General features: G+C 43.7%; 3 protein-coding genes across 3 annotated transcripts; 2 read left to right on the top strand and 1 right to left on the bottom strand.

Annotated features, from left to right (window-relative positions):
- The first annotated feature begins 3,520 nt into the window (after positions 1–3,520).
- On the top strand, positions 3,521–7,249 carry LOC115670940 (pathogen-associated molecular patterns-induced protein A70). The gene is made up of 2 exons (XM_056320923.1): positions 3,521–4,940; positions 6,881–7,249. The coding sequence occupies exon 1, from the start codon at positions 3,658–3,660 to the stop codon at positions 4,792–4,794; it is 1,137 nt and encodes a 378-aa protein (XP_056176898.1). The 5' UTR covers positions 3,521–3,657; the 3' UTR covers positions 4,795–4,940; positions 6,881–7,249.
- Positions 6,997–10,548, bottom strand: LOC115671303 (putative pentatricopeptide repeat-containing protein At3g25970). Its single transcript, XM_030592837.2, has one exon. It carries the CDS (start codon positions 10,255–10,257, stop codon positions 8,143–8,145), a length of 2,115 nt encoding a protein of 704 aa, XP_030448697.1. The 5' UTR covers positions 10,258–10,548; the 3' UTR covers positions 6,997–8,142.
- Positions 10,549–19,610: 9,062 nt separating this feature from the next.
- Positions 19,611–22,409, top strand: LOC115671279 (cytokinin dehydrogenase 3-like). Its single transcript, XM_030592802.2, has 5 exons — positions 19,611–20,238; positions 20,860–20,987; positions 21,244–21,519; positions 21,668–21,936; positions 22,056–22,409. Exons 1-5 carry the CDS (start codon positions 19,611–19,613, stop codon positions 22,348–22,350), a joined length of 1,596 nt encoding a protein of 531 aa, XP_030448662.2. The 3' UTR covers positions 22,351–22,409.
- The last annotated feature ends 5,236 nt before the right edge of the window (positions 22,410–27,645 follow it).

Raw genomic sequence — 27,645 nt, 5'->3', positions numbered from 1 at the left:
AAATCTTAATTAAATTAGATTAAAAATAAAAAAAAAACTGTGTTTTAAAAAACACAAAAAAGGAAAAAAAAGTGAAAGGGCAAGGGTGGTAGGCCCTTGTTGCTGCTGCCCCACCGTCCAAGCATTGGCGGGGCTCATTGAGGGCCGACGACTCTTGATCAGATTAGGGGGCCCTTGACCATACTGTGGCGAGGGCGCCACTAAGCGAGGGTCGTCGGGTCGTCACCTGCAGTTGACGAGGGTTCTCGGCCCTTTCTAGTAACAGTGGGGCGGCGGCGGTTTTGCGTTTTTTGTAATTTTATTTAACTAAGATTTTGGTTAAAGAATTAAGATTTAGGCTAAAACGACGTGATTTCATTTTTATATTTCATGTTTTTTAAAGGTCAATATTAGGTAGAAGAGAGAAAATATTTTTTTTAAAAAGCCACGAAAGAGATAAAAAATAATTAAAAAAATTATATTAGTATTAATTTAATTTGACGAAATTAACGGAAGAATTTGATTATATCAATTTGATAAATTTTAAAATGTTATTGTATTTTATATAAATTTTATTAACTAATTCTAAAGCCGTAGTAGATTTGACAGCGCAAATGACAGCTTCTGTTGTGATGGCTTGACCGTCGAGTCTTCGTCTTCGTCTAGAGGAATCATTTGATTTTTCAGTTTTTCACCCCTGAAAAGTCCCACGTGTGTCCCACCAACGTGTCCTTTTTTCCTCCACAATAAAACAAAAAAGAAGGAAATTTCCAGAAAAGGACAGCCAAACTGTGATATCATCACTCCGCCTCATCCTCTCCCCGGACGCCAGGGTCCAGGGTTCGGCCTCGACGGGTTAGGCGCGGACGGGGACCCGGGCACTCGCATCGGGTCTCGAGCCCGGCCTCGACGGACCAGGCTTGAGTGCCGGGACCTAATTTCATGTGTTGGCTCGGTCTTGGCCACGATGGACTTAGGAGCGAGTGCTGGGGACATGGACCGGGGCCAAGATGCCAAGTAGTGAGGCACGACCATCGGGTTCTCGAGCTTGGCTTATGTGGACTTTGGACCGGTGTTCGTACTCTTGCTCATGCTCGTATTCGTTGCCCGGAGCCGGGATCTGAGCTCGGGACTTCAGTGCCCATGTCCGGTTCTCGAGCTGTTTATGTGCACGTCACTAACAGTCGGATGTGTATGTCTATTTAGAAAAATCAAATCAAGTTTTTCTTATTAAATAATGAAAAATATTTTTCTATTCATTTTTAAATTTTAGCCAAATATCGAAAAATATTATCACTTTCCTTAAAAAATAAAAATTTAAAAATATTTATATATTTCATGAAATAAACGGAGTCTAAATTGAAACAAGGAGGGCGTCAAATTTAAAGCATACATGATGTCGCGGGCTACTGCGACTGAGACGCAGTGGAGACCCATGTGGAGTTATAAATCTTTGTGAGTACAAAATTTATTTGGGAGAGGCATATGAAGACAAGGGCTTGTCAGTTATGGACGGTGACTACTCCAAGCATCGACTCCTTTCCATCGTCAGCGACCTTTCACGTTTCATGTCCACATATTATCTTTCTACCTACGCAAAATGCTAATCTCCATCTACAAAATCGATGACAATCAAAATCTCGTTTATTTCGCGAAAAATATAATATTTATGAAAAAATATTTTTTAAGGAATCATTTTCAAGGAAAATGATAATATTTTTCGGTGTTTAACTGTAACCTAAAAATAAACTGAAAAATATTATCCGTCATTTGATAAGAAAAATATGTTTCTAAATAGACATATATTATTCGGAACACCATAAATAGTTAAGGAACAGAGTACGGGCACTAGGGTTCATGGTCCAGCCTTGATGGACCCCGATTCGTGCCTAACCTCGATGGATCCAAGCGCCGAGGACCCGAGCACGAGCTCTGGGGTCTCGATCCTGACCTTCATGGACCTGGGCGCGAGTGTCGAGGACTCGGACTCAGGCATCGAGATCCTAGACCAGACCTTGATAACACGATCCCGCCTTATTGGACTTGGGCATGGGTGTTAGAGATTCGGGCACGAGCGCCAAGGTCCCGACTTGGCCTCTGTGGATGGGCACTTGGGTTCCGAGCCTCGCTCTTTGGACTCGAGCTCGGCCTCAATGGAACCCGCCCCGTTGTCAAGGGCCTGGGAACAAGCATTGGGGTTCTCGTGTCAAAACGTAGAGTTTTTAGTCCAGGCACTATATATTTAGTCATATTTTTGAAAAATGATTTCTGATTTTTAAAGAGGTAATCGTTTCTTAGAGCCTAAACATAGATTTTCTGTTTACAAAAAAAATATTTTTCGTTGACTCATTTTCGTAAGCGATCCAAACACCGGAAAATATTTTCCGCGAAACAAACGTAGTTTAAATTTGCCAATCATTATAATTCACTCTCCACCAAATGTCTCATTCGTATTCCACTTCCTTTAATTTGATGTGTTTTCATTTTAATGCAGTGTAATTTTCTCCCATTTTGCTTTCCATCAGACATGGTTCCGTGGGATCCACGTTCCATCAAAGTTTCATGCGTACGCTTTGTGGCCGAGCATGAAACCATTGGGCGGGGTCCAGCCGTTTGGAAGTTCGATCGCTTCTTAGTGCACGTCAAATTCCGTTAGCCTTTCTGACCAAAAAAAAAAAAAAAATTCCGTTGGCCTCTCTTTGGCGCGTATGTCGGTCGATTTACACCTACAAAACCATACATTTTGTAAGGGGGATGTGCAGCAAATTTAGTTCCAAGATACAAGACGAAAAGGCAAAAAGTCTGCAAACTTAAAAAAAATCCAGGTTTTTCTTGGGGAAAATCACACAAATTGTCTCTCAACTTTGGTCCTATGTGCAATATAGTCCATAAAGTTTTAATTTATTCAATGTGATCCCCGAATTTTAACCCAATGTGAAATATAGCCCTTGAACTTTTGATGCGTTCAACATGGTTCTTGAACTTTCTATATGTGTTCAATTTAGTCACTAGATTTCATAAAAATGTTCAATGTCATCTTTCAATTAATTCAAGTTCGGGGACAATATTAAATAATTTCATATAGTTTAGTTATTAAATTGAACATGTATCGAAAATTCAGAGACTACATTGAAAGCATTGAAAGTTTGAGTTAAAGTTTAGGGACTATATTGAATAAATTAAAAATTCAAAGATTAGATTGCACATTGAATCAAAATTTATGGGCTATTTATGTAATTATTCATTTTTCCTTAAAAGGCCGACGTAAATTTCACGGTGCAAATGATGCATCCGTTGCTGCGAAGGGGCTTGACCCGCCGAGTCGTCCTCGTCGAAAGGAATCGTTTGATTTTTCAAACCCCGAAATATCCCACGTGAGTCACGCCGACGTGGCCCTTTTCCCCGTCCCATAATACAACCAAAGAAAGCAGGAAATGTCCAAAAGAGAAACGGACGGACGAACCGAGATTTCATCGTCGCTCCACCCCATCCTTACATCCTTCGGCTTTCACACACCGCACGCATAAATATGTCTCAAGCCCTCGCCGCATCCTCCCACATCTGAGTTTCGCAGACCATTTCTGCTGACTCCGAAACCGAAGAAAGCCCCTCAGAAACGCAGCGAAGAAGAAGAAGGAGGAGGAGGTGCAGCGGAGCAGTAACGTTTTTCCTGCGGCCATGTGGGGTTTCATGGAGGGCTGGCTCACCCCCAGCTCGCTCTTCCTCTTCCTCAACCTCGTCATCGGCACCATCTTCCTCACCTCCCGCTTTACCTCCCCCAGGAGAGGGCACCCCGACCACCACCTCGGCCACTCCGACCAGCCGCCGCCGCTCGCCCGCGCCCCTTCCCTCCTCGACCGCGTCAGGTCCATCGACTTCTCCCTCTACAAGTTCGGCCACCCCGCCGGCGGATACCCGGAGCCGGCCCAGTACGGGCACTCTTACCCGGAGCACGATTTCGCCGACCGCCGGGTCGACGCGCCCCCGCCGCTCGCCCGCGCCCCGTCCCTCCTCGAACGGTTCAAGTCCATCAACTTCTCTCTCCACATGTTCGACCACCCCGCCGGGTATCCCGAACCGGACCACGTCCCCGCCCAAGGCTCGTACCCGGAGCCGCAGTTCTCCCACCGGGTCGACTCGCCGCCTCTCGCCCGGGCGCCTTCCCTCGTCGAGCGGCTCAAGTCCTTCGACTTCTCCCTCTACAAATTCCAAGCGCCGGGCTACGGCCAGCCGCAAGCCGACCACGGCGAGCATTCACCGGAACAGGAGTACGGGGGCCGAGTCGAGCCGCCACGGCTCGCCCGAGCCCCGTCTCTCCTCGAGCGAGTCAAGTCCATCAACTTCTCTTCCTTCTACAGATCGAGCGAACATGACTCGGACGCAGACGCGCTTCACCACCTCGGATTCGACTCCGGTTCTGAAGACGACGCCGACGACTCAGCTCCCTACAGTGGCGCGGGTCGGGCCCGTCAGGACCATCGAGTGAGGAGGATCAGGTCGGACCCGAGGACAGACGCCCCCGGCGAGGCGCCGGCCAGGCTCCCCGCGAAGATGAAGAAGTTGGCCAGCGAGAGGTCGGCGGGCGGGCACTCCGAGGAGGAAGAGGAGGACTTCGTGGAGCGCCGGAGGCCCCAGACGGCGAGAGAGGGCAGGAAAAACAGCGGCACGGCGGCGGCGGCGTCCGAGGAAGAAGGAGGAGACGAGATCGACGCGAAAGCCGACGCCTTCATCAACCGGTTCAAGCAGCATCTGAAGTTGCAGAGGCTCGACTCGCTCAAGCGCTTCAGTGAGATGCTGAGCAGGGGCGCCTCTTGAAGATGGTGCCGGTTTTGCCCCCCCGCCCCCTCCCTCCGTCGATCGTGTCCGGAGCATGGGCATCGCCGTCATTTCGCCCCGTCCGACGAGTCAACAACCCGCGAGGAGACGCACAGAAGAAATGCAGTTCGGTTCGGTACGAACAGGTGAGACGAATCCTTCTTTTTTTTTTGTTTTCTCTGTTTGTTTTTGGTGGCTCCACGGGAGGCGATGGGATCAGGGGCATTTCTGTAATTTCGTGAGGCGGATTAGGGTTGGATTAATTAAGGAAAACTGCTGCTGCTTTTTGAGGAGTGCCCGGGATTTTTCTTTTTTCTTTTTTATTTATTTAAAGTAACGTGCAGTGGCATTAAAGTAAGGGTGGCATGTAATTATTATTAAATTGTCCAGATTGGTGTGAATTATGAATGAAGAGAGTTTGACTTTTGGGATCGGAAGTCATCAATCGATGAGCGAACATGCATTTTGTCTGCTGCAGCAGCGGGCATTCGCGGTTCTGTTTTTTCGGCATGGACCGACCTTAAATCGCGGGGTTTCGCACGTGGATGTTGCCGATTGGGTTTTTGGCTGTGTCTGGTTAAAGCTTATCCTAGGTCGGCCGAAAGTCGGCATGCTATATTGGACCATACTCAATCCCTGTTTAGACTCGTTGATTGATGCATTATCATTATCATTATCATTATCATTATCATTAGTATTAATATTAGTATTAGTAAGGGTTGGCTAGTTTTAGTTTGGGTCAACTATCTAATTTTGACTTCTTGACTTGCGGGGGGCTTTGAGATTGAAAATTTAAGAAAATGTCTTCGAGGGTGATCTGCTTATATGGAGAGAATGGCTGTGTATCCCAAAGAGTACTTTGTGGGGGCGCTTTCACCTGCTTCTCACTTTTCGCACTCATGTAAAAAGAACGCCATGACAAAGCTCTTCCTTTTCTCGATTTTTCAAAATAATTACTAAAAAAAATCGTAAATTTATTGTATTTATGTCAATTCAATTATAAACTTTTTAATTTGGCAAATTCGATTTTAAGCCCTGTGACGATTTGTCAATATAGTTCTTTTGATCAATTTTGATCCGAAATCGCTGACGTGGAGGCTGGTTGTCTTAAGTGATATGGCTAGTGCTGACATGAATGATTTTTGCAATTTTTTTTAAAAAAATTGAATTTTTTATATTTATATCTTTTACCTTTTCTTTTCCACTGGGTCAGTGAGGTTCACTAGGGCCTCGGCCACGGCCAGCAAGGATAGGCCTAGCCCAATGGCAGACGAGGCCCTGGCGACTCTCGCTAGCCACGGTGAAGAAAAAAAGAAGATAAAAGAAAATAAAAATATAAAAGATGCAAATTTTTTTAATAATTGCAAAAAAAGAAGTCCACGTCAATGTTAAACTGTGCCACGTAGGATGATCGATATTCATATTAGCAATTTCCGGCTAAAATTGACCAGAATGACATTATTGACGGATCATTAAAAAAATTAGGATAAAATTGGTTAAATTGAAAGGTTTAAAATTGACAATAAATGTAATAGGTTTATAATTTTTTTGGTAATTTCTCCCAATTTTTCTTTATTAAGATTGGGCGAGAGAGAGAGAGAGAGCCCGTGAGAGAAGATCCTCTGTCCCATGCAGTGCTCCTATAGTATCCCGATAAATCTCAACATTTGATCATAGTCTTATTTTCATAGATCGAACGTCTGAAATTATCGGGGACTTAAAGTAAGTACTAGAATTCCGACAAAAAGAAAAGTAAGTACTGGAAAAGAGGCTGCACGATTACGAAGCATAACGCCATGATGTCAAAACTTTTGTGACGGGTGGGAAGAGAAAAGCAATCCCATCTAGATAAAGAAAAGCTTTCTTTTTTCTTTTCATGCTTGGTCCGTACCTAACCTGGCCATTTTTTCTTCCATTCCAAATCATAGACAAAATGTTATTATGGGTTATTAAAACAACAATAAGAAGATGGGATCTTTCCATTCCTATGATATTGAATTTAATTCTAAGTGTCATTTTTTATTTTATTATTATCACTCTTTCTTTTTTTACTTATTTATTTCCCTTTTTTTCAAGAGAGAGAGAGAGAGAGAGCGAGAAAAATTAAGGAATCCTGAACATAGTATAAAAGATGCACGTGAGCGAACATTAAATTTCTTTTCTTTTCTTTTTTGTGTCCCCGTGAGTCAACATCAAACTCAATTGTTTTTTTTCTTTTGTGTGTGTTTGGATACAAAGGGCTAAAAAGCCAAAGGAGAATCCAAAACTCCAATGGGAAACGCCTATCTGAGCATATACCGCCAAGAACAATATTGGACCAGTCTGCCCGGGGCTTCTGCAGAAAATGTAGATTCTGCAGAAAGTTAGCGAGCAAATCTGCTGGTCCATTCTTGTAATGGCATTCGAAAACGCGGTCGTTTGATTCGATTCAGCAAAAGGATCCCGCTTCATTGTATTCCTGTCCTTGTTCCTTAACAACTCTATAACCAATGGCGATTCCGTTTCAACTAGGAGCATCATTTGAGGGTCGAATAGTCGTGCAAATTCGGGATCGTGCCGATAAAGCCCAAAGTTCCGCCGGTGTGGAAGAGCATATGCCCCACCAAACTTGTGCAGCCTCCAAATGTAATTTCCTCCTCCATCTCCGAACACAGCACCTGCTCTGGCGAAACCCGGGTTGCCTTTGGTTGCCCTGTCAGTATTGAGTTTCACACACTCGTTCACTAGCAAATTAACTCAGCATCTCCCCTTAATGAAGTCCTATCTTTCTTTCGGAGGTACTGACCGGCAGTGAGGTAGAGATGACCGAGCGACATAGAATTTGGCGATGACAACAGCATGTCGTAGAAGGAAATAACGGGTGGAGCCAACAACCCACTATGACTAAAGGTACCTTAACATCGTAATCATGTCATTGGTCCAGGTAAGACTTCCCCAATGCAAAGGTTCAGTTACGTATAATTGATAAACTAATGAAATCATGATCTACCGAAAGGCATCCTCCTTTTCATCCTCCACTATGCTGACTCCCTCTCCCAGCTTCACAGCTTTTTCCCCTTGAGGAGCAACAAAGAGGGAGTTCCTATTTAGATGAGATAGTAACTTCGATTGAATAAGGGTATGCTTCACATTCACGGAAAACCAATTTCTCTTCCTCTTCATCGAGCATAAAACAATGAGAAGAAGGCTGCCTGAAATTTGTGTTTCTGTATGATTACAATGGAGAATGCTTATCAATCTTCCTTATTCGCCGCACCGACTGTTTGCCTAAAAAATTATCCAAGCACCTGTAGCTGAACCAATGAAATTCGTTGCCATCAACTAAGAGAATATGAATAAATGTCACTGTCAAAGAGTCCCGAACCATATCTCTGTTTGTTGCAACGGATCCTCTGAATTGGCATCCCCACCCACCTTTATTACTTCATCCATCAAGCCTTCCAACACAGGGTATATATCTTCGCAGAGTGGGTGGGAACGGTCTTCAGCGTTAAAAGAATGAACCTGGTTTTGAACCTCAATCCAACTCCAGCCAGGGACCTTCCTCACCCCTCTTTCCCTCATAAGCCTCTTTACCCTCGCATGATCACCCCATTTTTGAAGGCGCCCATACATGTCCGAGAGCAGAACATAAGTGCTATGTTCTTCAGGCTCTAACTCAAGTAGTCGATTCCCGACCTGACAAGCCAATTCCAAGTTCCCGCTACTCCTACAAGCACCCAATAAAGTCCTCCACACCATCATATCAGGTTGAAACGGCATCAAATCCACCAAGGCCTTAGCCTCATTCACAAGCCCAGCACGCCCAAAAAGATCAATTGCACAAGCATAGTTCTCCATCCTTGGAGGGATTCCATAATCCGTTTCCATTGATAATAGAAACCCATAGCCCTCTTCAACCAAACCAATGTGGCTACAAGCAGTCAGTACAGCAACAAAGGTGATGTGATCAAGCTTTATTCTCCTTGCTCTCATCATATGGAAAAGATCAAGTGCATCGTGTCCTAGACCATGTTGTGCGTAGGCAAAGATAATCGCGTTCCAAGTGACTGAGCTGCTTTGGAAGGTCTCTTCAAAAGAGCTTCTAGCATCTTTAATAATGCCACACTTAGAGTACATAAAGATCAGGGCACTGCCAACATATTCATTTGACTCGAAGCCAAACTTAAGTGCCAATGCATGAACTTGTTGGCCCAAAACGAGAGTTGCTAAATCAGAGCAAGACTTGAGAACTGCCGAAAGAGCATAATGATCGATCTCAGTATTCAAAGATCTCATCCGAGCAAAAAGTTCCAATGCATCTTCACTTAACCCAACTTGGGAGTATCCAGTCAACATGGAATTCCAAGAGACCCGGTCCTTGGATTCCATTGATTCAAAGACACTAATAGCTTCGTCCATGGATCCATTACCCAATTTGATATACATAGCAATAAATGCATTGGAGATTGGTAATGATTGCTCCAGACCTCTTTTAATTACCAAAGCATGGAAGGACTTTCCCAGATTTTCTTGTGCTTCTTCAAAACAAGCACTTATGACACTTGTGTAAGTGTAAAAATCTGGTTCAATGCCCAGCCATTGCATATCAATAAAAAGCCTAAAGGCAGAGTCTTCTTCACCATGCACAAGGTAAGCAGCAAGCATTGAATTCCATGTCACTATATCTCTAAAGACAACGCTATCAAACAGTTTCTTAGCATCTTCAATGGAACCACACTCCGAGTATGAACAAACTGCAGCATTACAAACAGTATTTTCCCATTCTAGACCATGCTTCATAACTTTGGCATGGACCTGTGCAGTTAGCTTGATAAACTCATGGTCGTTGAGCAATGTCAAGAGAGGAGCGAAGGTCCCATCATCTGGTTTAACACCCTCATGCTCCATGCTATCTAAAAGCCCAAATGTGGTCTCTCTGTCACGGCTTTGCGCAAATCCACTGATAAGTGCATTCCACGAGACAGAGTTACGTTGTGGCATGTGTTGAAGCATGATGTACGCATCCTTAACCCTCTCGCACTTAGCATACATGTCCAAAAGAGCGCTTCCCGCGTAAACATTCCTGGCATATCCTTGCTTGAAAATCAAGGAATGCAATTGCTGTCCGAGATCAAGTCTACTAGCACTGGCTACTCCCTTCAGCATACTTGAAAAAGTATAAGCATCCACGTCTAGTCCACATTGTCTCATTGACTCCAGAAAATCCCATGCTCTCTCCAACTTACCACTATTAACATAACCGGAAATCATGGTGTTCCAGGACACTGTATCCCTGTTGCGCATTCGGTCGAACAGTTGGTGAGCAACCCAGATTTCTCCGCATTTCGTATACCCACTTAATATGTTATTGGCAGTATAGAGATCCCTCAAAGTCCCTGCTACGATAGCTTGACAATGGGCTATCAAAGCCTTGCTTAGAGCGGACGCTTTGTTGTCGACAAGCGAATGAAGCGCCCTCATTCACGAGCAACCACCACTCTGCTGCAACTTCTACTGTTCCTACACATTCGCAGCGCCTGATACTGTAGAAAAAAGCGAGTTTTGACGATACCCCTTCCTTCAAAACGATTACTTTCGCAAAGGGTTGAGCCTGAGGTATTCTTCTTCCTCGTCAAGGAGGTGCAACACCACCATTCGCCATTGCCGGGGGCTTTTTCTATAAATAATCGACTTGCCTTGAAGCTCTTTCTCTCTCAATCTCGTGGAACAGTGGGTGGAGGTGAGATGGATCTTGGCTATGGCGGGGAAGGAAGGAAGGAAGAGCGGCAAAAGAAAGATGTATGACCTGAAGAAGAAATACAAACGGATGGGGGACAGAGGAAAAGACATCGTATTTCATGTTCAAGAAAAATGGACTTCTAATCGGGCATGTGAAATATAAGATATATATTCGTTTGATTGACACGTGGAATAATTTGATTATAAAATTAACTTCGAACACGAATTTTCTTTAGAGAAAATTATTTGGGCAAATGTCACCAAAAACTTCAAAAGATGACACCAATATCCTGAACAATTTTCTTGTGTCATCCAAAAAAGACAAAACTTGTATTAGTGTTGACACATATATTTTCGATTCCGTTCATGAATATTGTTAAAAATCAGATGTGGCATTTGATGTGACATTATTAATGTTTTTTTAGGACAATTAGTGCTGGTGTATCGACACGCAAGCGCCACATAAAAAAACTGAAAAAAGCCCAAAAGAAAGGAAGAAAACCTAGAACAAGATGAGAGAGGAGGAAATTCAATTGCAAAGTGTCACATCAATCACCAACGTGGCGTCGGACGTTAATCATTGACGTGACATTTTGTAATTACTGAATATTTTTTCATGAGAGAGGGATTTGGGCAATTGTGACTGTCGAGCTCAAGGCCCCAAATCTAGGCAATCTCCACTACGCCGCTCGGGCGCGACTCCGTTTGGGCCAAGCTCCGCCTGCAGCTTTGAGGTCGACTATTGAGCTCCGCTCGTCACGAGGACATCAAACATAGATATGAGGGTCAAGCTCCGCCGCACGTCGAGCTCGGCTCTACAGTCACGATCGACCTGTACCACAGTGTCGAACTCAAAGAGTTCGGAGAGGCTCGGATGGAGAGAAAATGAATAGGCGATGACGGGTTGTCGGGGTTGCAATATCTTCAATGGAGGTCGCAACCACTAGTTGAGGCGGTGAGACCTTCGCTGACCTCGGATTAGAGGCTCAATCTCCACATCTGAGGCTGTGCGGAGGCCGGCCGTGATCTCAATTGGAGGTTGATTCGAGAGCGTGACAGAAATAGACAGAGCGAGATGGAGTCGAGCATGGCCTCTAGCGGTTGTAGACTCCATCATAGATGTAGTCGAGCATAGCTAAATAGAAATTGGTATTGGCGATGGCGACGGCGATGGCGAGGGCGGCAACGGCGGACAGAGTCTTGATTCGGACTCATAGGAATCGAGAATTGGTAGATTTGAATTGCAATGAACCAAGCAAGAAAATTATAAAATGACTTTGGCATAATTTTGCCACATGGCAGCCACATCAGCACTATTTGTCTTCTACATAAGCCGTTACATAAGATTTTTAATGGCGATCTTTGACGGAATCGTGACAAATTGTATATATGTCATAAAAGGTATAAATTTGGAGTTTTTTGTGATACCACAAACCGCCTAGAATATCGACATCACAATAAGCATAATTTGAAATTTTGGATGCACTCTTTCACAGCGGGGTGACCGGAGTCTCCTATAGGTGGTGGGAGAAGTTGGAAATTTTCGTTCGATCTATTTATTTTTTATTAATTGTTATCATTATTATTATTGTGGAAAAGGTCTATTTGGGCCATTAAATGGTGTCATACATGAAAGAGTGCATGTCCCAAAAAATAAAATAAAAAAAGCACCCCCAATCCGTTAAAAAACAAACCTTCTTGTACCCATGCCACAACTAAGAAAAATTTACAATGTCTAATTCAATTGTAGTAAAGAAAGAACAGAATGAGCACTTTCAAATTCCAATGAGAAGCCCCATTTGCTAACGCATACCCTTTGTGAAGCTTTGCTTTGGCTCCTCAGGTTTAATAAGTTGGTCGACCCTGCAAAATCTTAGGAAGAGACAATCCTGTCATGTGTCCGCGACCTTCATATAGCGAGCCCGCTCGTCTTTTCAATTTTGAGATTACCCGGTTTCTTGGGGTTCACTCGTGATCTTCGCGGTAGGGTCGTCGTTCCAAGGCTCGGACATGCGAAGGAAATCGAAGGGCTCGATGCTGCTCGCTCCTTCTTCGTACGTCGATTGGTAATTGAGTCCTCGATGATAATTCATGTGACTCGAGTCAAGCAGAGTAGTATTCTACATGCACGAAAGGATGGCAATTGAATGAGTCCCTTCCGCAAATATCGTGCTCAAAGATTTGTTAGTTATGTTTTAGGCTTACCGGATGAGACTGGATCACATGGTAGAAACTCCGACTGCCGCCCCCATTCGAGAAAAACGACGGCGGCAACGGCGGGAGTTCGACTAAAGCATCATCAAAGCCCTGTCGTTGCCTCTTCGATTCCTGGTCTCTCTGCTGAAAGAAAGATAGGCAACGGTTCGCGTCTTCGAGCTGCTTCTCGCAGATCTCTATCTCCCACTTGAGTCTCCAAGCGACGACGAGACATCCGTGCACGGGATTGCCCCTCCGTGAGTATCGACTTGGCGGCCTCTTTTCTCATTTTAGGGTCAACCGCCCGTATGATGTTGTGTATGTTGCCCACGCCGAAGAGCCGTTGCGCATTCTTGAACTCGTCGTACCGGCTTGCCGGGAAGAGGTCGGCGTATTCGCAGCTTCCGTTGCACCTCTTCTTTTGGTGTCGACATGATGCACATGCTTTGGAAGTTGCAGGCATAGCTTCCCGATTCATTAGAATCCGGAGTCGTAAGCCAGCCACAGCGAATTCTTAGTCTCGAAGTGCGAGAGATTGAAAGTACCGAAGCTATAGCACAGCAATGTTTCTTAGAGGGTTTTAAATTTAATATAGGCTTTGACTTAGAATTCAGATGTAAGGGTAGATTTCTCGCTAAATTTGGATAACTAGTGTTAATGGGGCTAGATTTTGTTTGCCCTAAATGCAACCTAGGTTATTAATTACTTGCTAAAGTCACAATGTTCCTTAGTATCTCTACATTAGTGAGCAAAACCATTAAGAAAGCCTATGGATAATATTTAATTGTATGATAATTATGGATTGTTATTCAATGGACGAAAGCGGAAATTAAAATCTCGATATAATTTATACGCAATGCCAAAAATATGTTTCATACCAACCTTTCGGTTTGATATTTTTCATCCTCCAACCATTCAAATCAACTTCGTAAAATGGTTTAATTTACAGTATTTGATCTTTCTTTGCATACTGAGAAACTTGTTTGCTCTTTTGTCCTGTGCTTATTGGCGCACCCTCTTTTGCTTGTTTGAAGAGGACAATTAGACATTTCGTGCTCCATATTAGAGTCGGGTGTCAACAATACCCGGCCCGAACAGAAATTTTTGGGTCTTTTCGGGCCGGATCTCCTTCCAGTTCAAATAATGAGTAAAGTTATTTGGGAATGTTGACATCTCGGTTCCAGTCATGTACCCGAACCGACCCGAAACAAGCAACTCATCTCTTCCCTTGTCAAAATCTCACATAATTCAAAATACCGAAACTCTCAACACATTCCTGCAACTAGCTTCTGTGCCGCTGGCCATCACCTCGGCCGTTGCGAGCCGTTTTGCCATCACCAAGCCACCGCCCATAGCTAAGCCGATCTCCATCACTCTCGCCGTATGACGTAGCTCCCCTCGCTGGGCATCACCTTCACCCTCCATCATATCGTCTCCCTCCCTCTCTCCTCCATTGCATCTTTGTTCCGTGTTTCTCATCTAAGCTCTTTCTCTCTCTGCCATGCTTGTTTGCGGGGCTGCCAGAGTCAAGGATGACTGCTACGACGTCGGATTTAAGGTCGCCACAGCGGTCGTCCGTGGCAATTTAACCTCAAATCAAGGTCACCGACCTCATCATGGTCGCAAGCTGGAGAGGGAGGGGTCGAGGTTGAGAGTGATGGGGTTGTTGGGGTGTGGTTTATATTTCCCATCAACAAGAAGGCATGGAGTCCCGCTCACCCAGGTCCGAGGGTCGTCTCAATGGGGTCGCAGGAGACAGCACCACCGGGTCGTCAGTGGACTTTTATAGTTTGAGCCTGTATTTTATTGGTATTTTGAATTTGGGCTCATGAATAGTTGCTGTCTATATATAATCTATTTCTCTTGTAATTGAGAGTTATAACAAAGAGGTAAGAGGTGCTAATTATAGAGGAATCCTCTAATAATATAATTCTATTTTAAGGGTGAACCGGGATAAAACCTTGTGTCTTGATTTGTTTTTCTCGCCTTCACTCTCTATTTCGTTATGTTTCTGCGCCTAATCCTAGCATAAGTGAGGTAGAGACCAAGACAGAGAACGAGCCGACGGCGACAGTTTGTCAGAGGCGCACAGGAGGGATGGCGTTGTAGTGATTGCAGGTGGACAGCAACGATAACTTCGTCAGAATCACAAAGGGGGGACAGCAGTCGCAAGCGGTTGGGTCCGGCGGCATGGAGGCTGGGATTTTGGGGGTCCGGTTGGGGCAAATTAGGGTTTTTTGAAGAGGAGGGATGGTTATGCTTCATAGTAGAAGCCATGGAGAGTAGAGAGAGAAGCATGAAGGGAGGAATTGCTAATTGGACAAATAGCGACCGTTGAGAGAGAGAACGGTGCAAAGGAAAGAAAAGGAGGACGCGAAGATGCAGAACGAGAGGAAGAAAAAGAACAACCCAAAGACCCGAACCGAACTATTGTTTCAGAGTGGGTTTTGTACGGTTCGGGTCACGAACAATATATATCATCCGTGTTCGGTTCGGTTCGAGTATCGGTGAAACCTGTACTGAACGGATTCTGGGTTGTTTTCTACTATTCAGTTTTGAAAAGGTTTTTGAGGAATAGAAGAGCGTACGGACGTTTGTTGTTTTCCTACAAAAAAATAGGTTCCTTCAAAAGATTGACCTTCAGATCTTTTCTTAATTATGTGTGCTGTTAATGTGCAATCTATTCGATCCCATCGGGCAGGATTGGACCTGGCTGCGCACCACAAACAAAGGAAGTCTTCTCGGCTTGACCTTCGAACGTGCAAACTCACCCGCTCGACATAATCCAACAAAACGCCGAAAATCCGATGAAATAAAACCCGTTTTCAATTTGTAGCAAAAGGATAATGGTCTCAACATCAGCAACAATATTAATCACAACATTCCAGTCAAATGCTTGTTACTTTAGCAGGTGTAGTATAAACAATATAACACCAACCAACGGCTTGGGGCTTTCCGCTGGTGTTGGAAACCATACGATACCATCCTGCTTGTAAATATTATTATTATTATTTTTGTATCGTTGTTCTCTAATAATTACCATCTGCTTCGAATCACTTAACGGTTGTTAGATCAAGCATCGTCTATGTCCATGTACATAAGATAATCGACCAACGTACATTAGCTACTTTTCTCCATCGTTTTATATTCGTTGGGACTAGACCTGTCAAAATAGGTTATAAACCCATTTCTTAACCTATACAAGATGGGCCGAGTTGTTATATGGGTTACTTAGGTGCTGCATGAAAACCATTCTGGTTCTGTCCAGAACTGGTTTTTTGTTCCCAGAATCAGTTTTGGACCAGAAACCCGTTTGGTAACGCAATTTCATTTTTCTATTTCCGGGACAAGTTTGCTTCCAAAACTGATTCAGAAACCAGAAATGAGAACAAAAAAAAGTTGGTTTTTCATTTCTGGAACAAAAGTGAGAACCATTTCTGAGGAATTCATTTTCTTCAACACACATATTCATATGGAAGTCACGATCTTTGAGGTGAGAAAAAAAAGCAAAAAATCAAAAATTTCAAAATTTAACAGAATGGTTTAGAATTTGTGGCTACTCACTTTCAGTGAAATTTAAATTTTTTTAGGTACCGAAAAAAAATAAAAAATTTCAAAATTTCACAAAATGGCTTAGAAAACCTATGGCCACCCACTTTGAGCAAAATTTAATTTTTTTAGTTGCCAAAAAAAAAAATAAATAATAAAAAATTTAAAAATTTAAAAACTTCACAAAATATCTTAAAATACCCGTGGCCACCCAATTTGAGCGAAATTTTATTTTCTTAGGTGCCGAAAAAAATAAAAAAGCAAAAAATCAAAAATTTCAAAACTTCACAGAATGGCTTAGAATACTTGTGGCCATCCACTTTGAGTAAAATTTAAATTTTTTTAGTTGCCGAAAAAAATAAAAAAAATAAAAAATTTCAAAACTTCACAGAATAGCTTACCATCCGCTTCGAATCACTTAACGGTTGTTCAATCGAGCATCTTCTATGTCCATGTACATAAGATAATCGACCAACGTGCATTAGCTACTTTTCTCCATCGTTTTGTACTCGTTGGGACTAGACCTGTCAAAATGGGTTATAAATCCATTTCTTAACCTAAACAAGATGGGCCGAGTTGTTATATGGGTTACTTATATTCAATAAAGGGGTTTACAACCTACTTAAACTTAACCTACTTCTGTGATTCTCTTTTCATTTTCTCTTGCCTTTATTCGATCTCGCGATTATTCACTCCACACTCTTGCATCAGTTTGGGTATGAATTTTCCTAAATTGTGTTAGATATGGAAGTGTTTTAAGAATATATGTCGGGTCGGGTATGTGTTGGATATTGGCCAAATAGTGTATGGGCCACTAAATTTGCATTACATGGAAATGAGTCAAACTAATTAAATGGATCTACCTGGGTCGGACCATTTTCGGTCCGACCCAAACCCGACTCGACCCACCCGTTTTATGGGTCTAGTTGCAACTTATCGTTTCTATATTTATACAACATCATCTAAGATAGGTCGGTACTCTACTCTCGTTCGACGACTTTTCGTTTGAGCAAAACCACCCGAAACCTTGTAAAACATATTTTTTCCATTGCATGTTGATCATCATTGATGATCATACAATATCTTCATATTTATATTCACAGCTATCGTTTTCCAAATCTAGAGAGAATTTCACGAATAAAAAAGATACGAAAAACACAAAACAAGCAATACGTAAAGAAAACATTTTCGTCGATTTTCGAGGGGACATCGTAGATCAAGGCGTGAAGTCCTGGTCTAAAATTTTTAAATTGCAGTTGCTCAATCCCCACCCGAGGACTAAGGAGACCAACGAATGGGAACGGTGAAAAGCAGAAATTCCTTTCATACCGTCGTTTGGCCAAAAGAAGATTGTCCCTATAATTTCATATGCAAAAGATAAAACGTACGCACGCCACTTACGCTAATATAAACGATGGTTTTTACATTGCTTTGAGTTCTTGAGGGGATTGTCCAAAAAAGTCCCAAACTTATTATACGGCGGTCAATTCATTTCTAAACATTTCGATTGTGTCAATTTAGTCATAAATCTTCTGACAATTTGCCATTTTAGTGCTTAATCTTTCAATTGTGCCAAATTAGTCATCAACATTTCGACTATTTACTAATTTAGTACTAACCCTTTTAACGGTTTGTCAATGTAGTCATTTCAGTCAATTTTGGCCAGAAATCACTTACGTGGACGCCGGCCGACTTGCATGGTATGGCCGGTGCTAACGTGGACTATTATTCTATGTATTTTTTTTTTTTACTAAAATCTTCCTTTCTTTTTTTCATCTCGCCAGATGTGCCATTGAGAAGTTGGAACAAGTCGAAATGACAAAGTGGAAGCAGGGAATGAGTCAAAGAGGGAAGGCAACATATGCCTTGAAACTTTGGACACTAGTATCTTGAGTAAAACTTGTTTTTATTCTTTCCCCTTTAAAGCAGTGGTTAGGAAGCATAAAGCAAGCGAGAAACCCGCAGAAAGGAAGCACGGAAGCAATAGTGGCTGAGAGATGTTGACTCGCACGCAAAGGGGAGGGAGACGTAGTAAACAGAAGCATGGAGAGACAGAAAGGCCCGAAATCAACGGGAGTTGGACACGATGTTGCTATGTTGAAGTTACTTTAATGAAAAGATGTCCAGACGACTATGCTAAGCCATTCTCTTCATTTAAATCCATAAAAAAACTTTAGTGATGCATGCCATAATCAAGGGTCCTTTTCTCTTGAATAGTTCACGAGTTAGGTGGAACTCGTCCTAACATCGGATCTGTCGACGCGACCCTTTTTCTTTAAAACTCTGAACCACCCTAACTGTCGACTACTCTAGTTCACATAATATCAGAAATCAATTGGCTCTTTTGGAAGTGAACTGGCTTGCATTATGCCATATGATACGTCAAGGATTACGTTCGAAGATTCTCTGTTGAATTCGAACTTCAACTGCAAAATTCTGATTTCGAATTGATAGATTTTTATGATCAATATTCTTGGAACATAACCCACTTGCAACCCAACCTTTTTCTAATCACACTGCGTGTATTGCATTTGATAGATTAGGTTTATTTACAAAGTAGTATTTCAGATTTGTACCGTGTGCATATAAAGATAACCCACTTTCGTATCTTTGTTGGTGACCCTTCCTTGGCTTGATCGTGATCTTGTGGATTGAACATCATTATTGTGGTCACGTCGTGCGAGATCACGCGTGAGACCCGCCATCGCTTGCAATTACGATTGACCCGGTAAACGATGAAGCGAGTCTATGCAAATACTTTTACTGTAATTCTAATCATGTCATACCTAGCAAAATCAAAATAGATGTAATGCTAATCTTCAAGTTGTCTCTTGCTAATGGTTGATGATCTATTCAACCATCGAAATACAATTCGATAAACTCATTATTAATATCTCTACTACCCATGTTTATAAATCATACTAAAGGCTAAAATCTTTCGGTTAATAAATCATACAGAGCTCTTGCCATTTTCCTACTATAATGGTGATAATAAATCATTGATGCAGAGACAATAAATGATCCCGGTTCATATGGAGTTTTACATCCCGATATTTGTACACATTTTAATGTTAGCATATTATAGTGCTACAAAGCATATGACCAACATGAAGGAAATAATCTGACTAAGTCTAACGGTTGTAAAATGGGTATCCACCATTAACCTGATGTTTCCCTTGTACTCCTAAAGTCCTACCTAATCCTTATTAATAATGTATATGGTGAGATTTTTGGTATCCTCCCTTCCTATAAATAGGAAGACGCTGTCTGTGCAAGTGCCTCGCAGAAACCATCGACTTCTCTTCCTTTCTTCCGCCATACATGTTTTCTCTCCCTCTCTCCCTCTAAAAATGGCAGAGACGTATCGAATTTCTTCATCTTTCATGGTAAAATTCATCACAAGCCGATCGCTCTCAACAGTAGGCAAATCCAAGACCCCAACTCGGTCCCTAACCGCCAAGCTCACCAACAAGCTCCTCACTGACCCGGAGTCGATAACGATGGCCTCGACCGACTTCGGTAACATCGTCCAGGAAATCCCCCTAGGCATCCTCCAGCCGTCATGCTGCGAGGAAATCGTGGACCTTGTAAGGGCCGCATACAGCGACGATAATTCCTCCGTCCTGTTCCCTATCGCGGCTAGAGGGCGCGGCCACTCAGTCCGGGGCCAAGCCTTGGCCCGGGGCGGGGTCGTAGTGGACATGACATCCTTGGCGAGCAAGCAAGGTGGCACCGGCGGAGGAGCAGCCATTGCCGTGTCGTGGAGTGCACTGCTCGGGCACTACGCCGACGTTGGTGGTGGGCAGATTTGGAGGGACTTGTTGGAGGAGACGCTGGGGCACGGACTCGCACCGGTCTCGTGGACGGATTATTTGTACCTAACTGTGGGAGGGACGCTCTCTAATGGTGGCATAAGTGGGCAAACGTTTCGATACGGTCCTCAAATCAGCAATGTGCATGAGATGGATGTCATTACTGGTATGAACGCTATGAAATCCTTCGATTTTTCTTCTTCTGATTTTTTTTTCCTCTCTTTCATTAAGAGCATCGAAAGGGTCATGCAGCAGTTGGCAACAAGTGCGTTTTGCTTTCTATAAACTTGTGTTTGGTGACAAAATTCTTTGCGGCTAGCTATTTCCGTGGAGTTGGTATACTTGTGTACTTTGGGGTCTTATTATTTCTAGAAGGTCTTTGTTATGAATTTGTTGTCTATTTGTCTTTGCTATATGAATTTCTAATCCTATGTTTTTTTCTTACCAAACCTGTCGTGGACTTTGTCGTGAAAACGCAGCCCATGGTGCCATTTTTTCTCAGATCTTTTTGTTATTATAGATTTTATTAGTTAAAGATTTGTGAGTTGACCCGATCAGCCAACTTATGCATGGTCAAATTATGTCCAGGAAGAGGTAAGACTAAGATGTTTTGTCTTCCCCCTATCAACAAATTGCTTCTTGGAGGATTGTTAAGATCTCGTACCGAATTAAAGGAGCTTTTCGATTTGTTTAGGCATGGAAAGTCACCAAACAAAGTTCTTTAATATTTGCTTGCTTACTTACATGTGAATGAATGTCATTTCTTGTTCTTTCACTTTGGATTCAGGAACTGAGGAACTTATGACTTGTTCGCCCAACGAAAATCCTGAGCTGTTTTACTCTGTTCTTGGAGGTCTCGGCCAGTTTGGCATAATAACGAGAGCGAGAATCGCCTTAGATCGAGCTCCAAAGAGAGTATGAATACTCAGACTCGACTACTCTGAAACAAGATTTTCTCAAGTCATTTTAGAAGATCTTATAGTCAACCTCATAATTCAAAAAAATTAGATAGAGAAAGAGGGAAAAAACATCAAACATATAATATGGTTTTTGGAGCATATTAAAATGGCAACTTGCATATTACTGTTTTCACTATTCTTTCACTTGGTTGATTGAGAGTAAATCACTAGCCTCAAAACATTGTTTACGTTATGATAATTGTGACACGCAGGTCAAATGGGTGAGAATGCTATATAGTGATTTCTCAGCTTTCACGAGAGACCAAGAACATCTGATTTCAAAGAATGGGAGGGACCAAGACAATGCACTGGATTATGTGGAAGGGCTGCTTCTCATGCACCAGGGTCCTCCGGATAGCTGGAGATCTTCTTTCTTCCCTGAGTCGGACCACCTGCAGATCGCGTCGTTGATGGACCGACACAAAATCATCTACTGTCTCGAAGTAGTAAAGTACTACGACGATCTCACCCAAAATACAGTGAACAAGGTAAGACTGAATGACCCTTTTTGACAAACCCTAGCTATGCTTCCACGCATGTGAGAGAGAGAGATAGATGATCTCTCCCTTCTCATGTAAACTAAATCATGTTCCTGCAATTGCCGTCTCCTACTTGACTATTAATCTACTATTCTAGGATCTGGAGAATTTGTTCCAAGGATTGAGCCACATTCCTGAGTTCACGTTCCAAAAAGACGTTGCCTATGTCGATTTCCTCGATCGAGTACGAGAAGGAGAGCTGAAACTTCAAGTGAAGGACCGTTGGGATGTTCCTCATCCATGGTTGAACCTATTTGTGCCCAAATCTCGCATTTCCGATTTCAACGACGGCGTTTTCAAGAGCATCGTCCTCAAAAGGAACATAACGACTGGAACTGTTCTCATTTATCCCATGAATCGAAACAAGTAATTAAGTCTCCAATAGCGACCGATTTATTTTCTCAACTAAGTTAATGAGATCGTGTAATGACAATGTTGGATCCACTTTAAGAGAATAAAGATATACTAATCAATGAATTCTGCAGGTGGGATGATCGGATGTCCGTAGTTGTACCGGACGAGGATGTTTTCTACTTCGTAGGGTTTTTGCATTCGAGCGGGTTCGATGATTGGCAAGAATTTGATCTTCAAAATAAGGAGTTGCTGCAGTTTTGTGAAGATGCAGGTATAGAGGTTAAACAGTATCTTCCCCATTTTGGCAGTGAACGAGAATGGATGAGACATTTCGGGTCCAAATGGAGGTTGTTCCAAGAGAGGAAAGATCAGTTCGATCCCAAAATGGTTTTTGCTCCCGGGCAGAAAATTTTCGACAGCAACTAAAGCATGTAGATTCGTCGCTGCTTCGGTTTAGGGTTTCATAAGATTTTCCAAACTAAAGCACATAAGACATTCCTTCTTTCTTTTAAATTTTGATGCGTTTCGAAATCGCACTGTCTTCTCTGGTTAATGAGTCAGCTAGTCGTATCATGAGATGTATTTATGCTGTACATATTGAACATGCGTTAGTGAATAAGTCCATTAAATTTTGTACAGGCTGTTCGAGATAAACACATCTTCCAAGGATTTTACCACAAAATATAATTTCCGCGATCTTGAAAGGCAAATTTCCCCCGACAACTTGATGCGAAATTGAAAGGTTCCGATATTCAACATTCAAATCTTTACATAACTGAGCTTCATTGAGATGATCGGGCACTACCCACTCCCGTCGGCCGTCCAGCACTGCCACCGGTGACTTCACCGCACCGTCTGTAACAATGGTGTAAAGAAAAGAAAAGTAGAAATGTGGAGTTGGTGGAGGACTTGGTTAAAGGGAGGGGGAGGTGTCCAACCCAAAACAGAAACGAGAAAATAGAAAGTAAAAGAAAGAAAGAAAGAGAAAGTATAAGAATAGAAAAGAAATCCAAGCAACGGTAGAAAATGAGCAAAGGAAAGTGAGTTGCCGAGAGAAAAGGAAGGAAAGAGGAAAGAGGGGATTCACACGTAGACACTCTGAACGTCTCGACAATTTGTGTTGTTGGGGTAGCGAGAGATCAGGCTCAAAGGCCGAAAGGCGTAGGGATGGCAATTTGTGTTGTTGGAGGTAGAACACACACACATCAAACCCGAATATGACGCAATTAATAAATAAGTTGAACTGTCTCGACATTTACATGATATGTTTCATAAAGAAGACAAAACGTTGCAAAAAAAATTGGTAAAATTACGAAATGTGTCACATTGTGTCAGGTGTCGATGCGACACCATACGTTAACTTATGTACACATAAAACATGTTTGTGTACGATAACTTGTGTTAACACTTTTAACAAATTAACTTCTAGACAATACAAGTAATTTCTCTTCACATTAATCTAAAGTGTATTATTGAGATTATGAGTCCCTAAATATCTTCTAATTTTCCCATTTATTCTTTTTGGCATGGGTGATAATTTTACAAGCTTCTAAGGATAAAAAGAGCAAAATGACACTACAAGTGTCATAAGTTGTGTACGGAGGACACTTTGGTGCTATAACTTTTTTCGGAACACTTTGTGCCAAGTCGGAGGAAAAGAGATCACTTAAGTGCCAATTTGATCGGAAATCCGACGTGGCATTTTTTATTAATTTTTACGCCGACGTGTAGCTAAATTTGGAGGATAAGTCGCGTGTATAATCGCATTTTTATTTTAAATAATTTTTTCCAGCGTGTACAATAAGATTTTTTTAAAATAATTTTTTCCTTTTTTTTCCTCTTCTTTCCCTTTACTTTCTTTTCTCCCCTCGCTGCCGGTTGCCGGTGGCCGGGCCGGCCACCGCGGCTCGGGAAGGGCTAGGCGAGGGCAGCCTTGCTCATGGCCGGCGGGGCGGCCTTACCAGATCTGGGTGAGGCGACCCTCGCCGGCGATAGCGAGGCCGCCCTTCGCCGGCCATGGGCGAGGGGCGGCCTTGCCGATCCGGGGCGAGGCGACCTAGCCGGCAAAGTAGGCCGCCTTTTTTCCTTTTTTTTTTTTCTCTTCTTTCCTTTTTCCTTTCTTTTCTTTTTTTTCTTTTCTCCCCTCGTCAGTCGGTTGCGGTGGTCGGGCCACCGCGAAGCCCGGAAGGGTTGGGCGAGGTGGCCTTGCCCATGGCCGGCGAGGGTGGCCTCACCAGATCCGGGCGAGGCGACCCTCGCCGGCGATAGGCGAGGCCGCCCTCGCCGGCCATGGGCGAGGGGCGGCCTCGCGATCGGGCGAGGCGACCTCGCCGACGATAGGCGAGGCCGCCCTCGCCGGCCATGGGCGAGGGGCGGCCTCACTAGATCCGGGCAAGGCGACCGCCGCCGCGACAGCGAGGCCTCCCTCGCGTGATCTGGCGAGGGTGGCCTCGCCCATTGCTGCCGAGGGCGGCCTCGCCGATCCGGGCAAGGTGACCTCGCCGGCGACAGGCGAGGCCGCCCCTGTGACATCCTGAAAAAATTAATCCATTTGGGATTTATGAAATACTGGATTTTATGAATGTACTGTAGATCGTCGCTCGCCTAACCGATCATTCCTATGAATGCTAACCATTAGGGAAAAGCTAATAGGGAATTAAATTCCGCGACTAAAGAAAATTCGATCATAAATGGATTTCGACCATTAAATCGCTGAAGTGATATTTTGAACCACCGTTGGCCGATCCAAGGACGCTTAGGGGCGTTGCCACCGTCCTAGTAGTGGATCGCGGGTGATTCCGTTGGACCACGAAACGACTTGACGAATGATTCTGAAATTATACCGAACGATCGTATCCCTCGGATCAAGTGATTGATCTTCGCGATTTTAATGACAACCGAGGTCGTCACGCACCGAACGGACTTGCACGTGACTCGATTCAAGATCGCCATGAGTCGATTCTCGAATTTCCCAAGCCGCCTGTTAGCTTGAGAAACGCTCGAGTTGCGTTTAATAGAATTTAATTGTGGAATTTTGCCCAAATTGGACATCGGAAAATTAGGAAGTCGCGACGGAACGTTAGGATGACGTTGCACGTGACACGTGTCAATTTTTGGTGCGCTCAAATTCTTCGGAAAAATTCGATCCGAACGAGAAATGGAGAAAGTGACGATTTTGCCCTTAAGGATTTATAAAGGATTAGTTTTAGGGGCAAGGGGCATTTTGGTCATTTGTGCCTTAGATATTTTGGGTCAAAGTTACTATTTAGTCTAGACCACTCTTCTCTCTCTCCTCTCTCTCTCATTTCCCATTCGGTTCTCTCTCTCCCCGTGAAAATTTCCCCCAAATTGCCGTGAGCTTCCCCCTCCTCCACCGTGGGCTTTCCTTGGCCGTTCTTCCTCCACCACCAGCACCACCACTCGCCACCACCGTCCGGACCGCCCTCAAGCCACCACCACCAGCCGTCGTTTTCTCTCTCTCTTCCTCTCGGTTCCCCCCCTTTGGCCGTGAGCCTTGCCGGCCACCGCCCAAGTAAGCCGCGCCGTCGCCACCCAAGCCGATCACCGCCACTCGGAGCCGTACGTTGTCGCCGCCGTTCCCGATTAAGGGCCGCCGCTTTCCGTTCTAGCCGCGATAGTCTAGAACGCGGGTAAGTCGCGCTCTAAACCCAATTTAGGACTTCGGGTATCGATGGGCGATTTTGGGCGAAATATGTATAAAGTTAGGTGCGGAATTGTATGAATTGGTAGTGGAAATTTTATGGCGGGCCTTGGGATTTAGTTCGGGCATTAATTATTGGAAATTCAGAAAAATAGGGGTTGCGAATTACTGTTCACGAGCTGTGATTTACTGTTCATGAGGCTGTGATGGTCCGATCGGGACGCAAGTTGGATTTCTAGAACCGAGATTTAATGGTGAGAAAGTCCCGTGAAGGACCGGAATCAATTTGACATCGTTTGGCAGAGAAAAATAGAAATTTATGTGTTTTACGTGTGTTTTAATTATATTTGAGTTGGAATGGTGAAATTTACAATATGCGGGTGCGAAAAATTGGAATTTATGATTGGAATTGTTTGGCGGGCCTTGAGGACTATTTTTGGAATTTTTGGAGAACAATTTGAGGTAAATTATAAGTTGCGAGTTACTATCACAAGCTGCGAATTACTGTTCACGGGGCTGTGATGATTTGTTTGGGACACAAGTTGGATTTTTAGAACCATTATTTAATGGCGAGAAAGTGTCGTGAAGGATCGGAATTAATCCGACGCCATTTGGTTGGAGAAAATTGGCAATTTACGTGTTTTGGGCATGTTTGAATTATTCTGGATGGGGTTGATTTAATTGAGTATTTGTTTGTGTGTTATATGAGGTAACTCGACGATGAAATAATGATGTTTCGAGGCTGGAGTGAGACTGAATAGAGTGTCGGATGTTGTGGGATGGAATTGGCAAACTTAGGCTCGATTTAAGGCTAGGTAGTGTCGGTTTGGTGTGTGGTAGTATGGTTAGATTGTGATGTTTAATAGGCTTGAAAATGTCGAAATTATGCCTATGAGCGTGGCTGTGATTGTGGGCCCATGAACGGCCTTGTGTGTTTATTGAACCGTGATTTGATAGATTGAAATGTGCTTGATTAGGTGCACGTGTGGGCCGATTGAATTAATTGTTGAAATTGACCATGTCGAATGCCGAGTGAGCATGTTTTACGTGTTAATTGATGCGTGCACGGGCCACGTTTGATGGGCCAGTTGAGTGTAGTAAATGCTTGATGAGCATGTGCATGAGTAAGAAAGAAAAGTGGTGTGGCATGTGATAGTGGAAGTTATGTGAAGGTGTGTAAGTGCGAGAATGGGATCGGGCCAAGTATCATAAACTCGGGCCGCGATCATGTAGGTCTGTTGCATTTGGCACATGCTTGAGGCTTGAAAACGCAAGAATGAGAATCGGTCCGAGGCACGATCAGCTTGGGTGAGACCGGGATTGGACCGAGGCATTATAAGCTCGGGTTTCGATCATGTAGGCTGTCGCATTTGGCGCGGGCTGAGGAAAGTGTGAATGTGGGATCAAACCGAGGCGTGTGATACTCGGGCGCGATCGAGTGTGAATGTGGGATCGGACCGAGACGTATGATGCTCGGGCGCGATAGAGTGTGAGTTGGGATCGGCCCTGGGGCGTGTGATGCCTGTGTCGCGATCGGGGCCCGAGGCGTGAACGAGTACGTAAGCCGAAGTGTGGTGATGATTGGTCGCAGTGTACCCGAGGCGCGTACTTCAATGCGGGTCACCGGCGAGGATTGTGAAAGTGGAAAATGAGAATGGAAGGAATAATGGGATGAGAACGGTACATGCGCGTGTTGCATACGACGTAATCGTGATTGAGTGCAAATGTGTGCATTATTAAGCCTGACCGTCTTAATTGATGTGCCTATGAAGTGATTACTTGATGTTCGTGAATGTGTGTGATTGCGTAATTGTCTGGAGGTACGTGATAGCCTAGGTGGGATTTAGGGGTGAACTTACTGAGAAGTGTTCTCACGGTTGTTTCAACCGACAATTTGTAACCCCGACAGAACCATGAATCCTCCACCGCAGCCACCCGAGTGTTTTGGGGTACCCGTGCACCGCGAGTTGGACGTTGCGAGTTTCCAACGGGAGATGGGATAACCGGATTAGGCATACTACTACCGTTGTAGAAATAGGCTTGCCCCGATGGGAGGAACA

The sequence above is a fragment of the Syzygium oleosum genome, unplaced genomic scaffold (genome assembly GCF_021117445.2).
Source record: "Syzygium oleosum isolate NSW1041296 unplaced genomic scaffold, Sole_v2.1 Sole_v2.21, whole genome shotgun sequence".
NCBI lineage: Eukaryota > Viridiplantae > Streptophyta > Magnoliopsida > Myrtales > Myrtaceae > Syzygium > Syzygium oleosum.
Note: the sequence above shows the minus strand (reverse complement) of the source record. Positions and strands in the feature narration are given on the sequence as shown.

Coding starts and splice junctions, on each gene's coding strand:
- LOC115670940 (XM_056320923.1), top strand. CDS start 3,658: ATGTGGGGTTTCATGGAGGGCTGGCTCACCCCCAGCTCGCTCTTCCTC.
- LOC115671303 (XM_030592837.2), bottom strand. CDS start 10,257: ATGAGGGCGCTTCATTCGCTTGTCGACAACAAAGCGTCCGCTCTAAGC.
- LOC115671279 (XM_030592802.2), top strand. CDS start 19,611: ATGGCAGAGACGTATCGAATTTCTTCATCTTTCATGGTAAAATTCATC. Junction 20,239..20,859: donor TGAGATGGATGTCATTACTG/GTATGAACGCTA, acceptor CTTTGGATTCAG/GAACTGAGGAACTTATGACT. Junction 21,937..22,055: donor TATCCCATGAATCGAAACAA/GTAATTAAGTCT, acceptor TGAATTCTGCAG/GTGGGATGATCGGATGTCCG.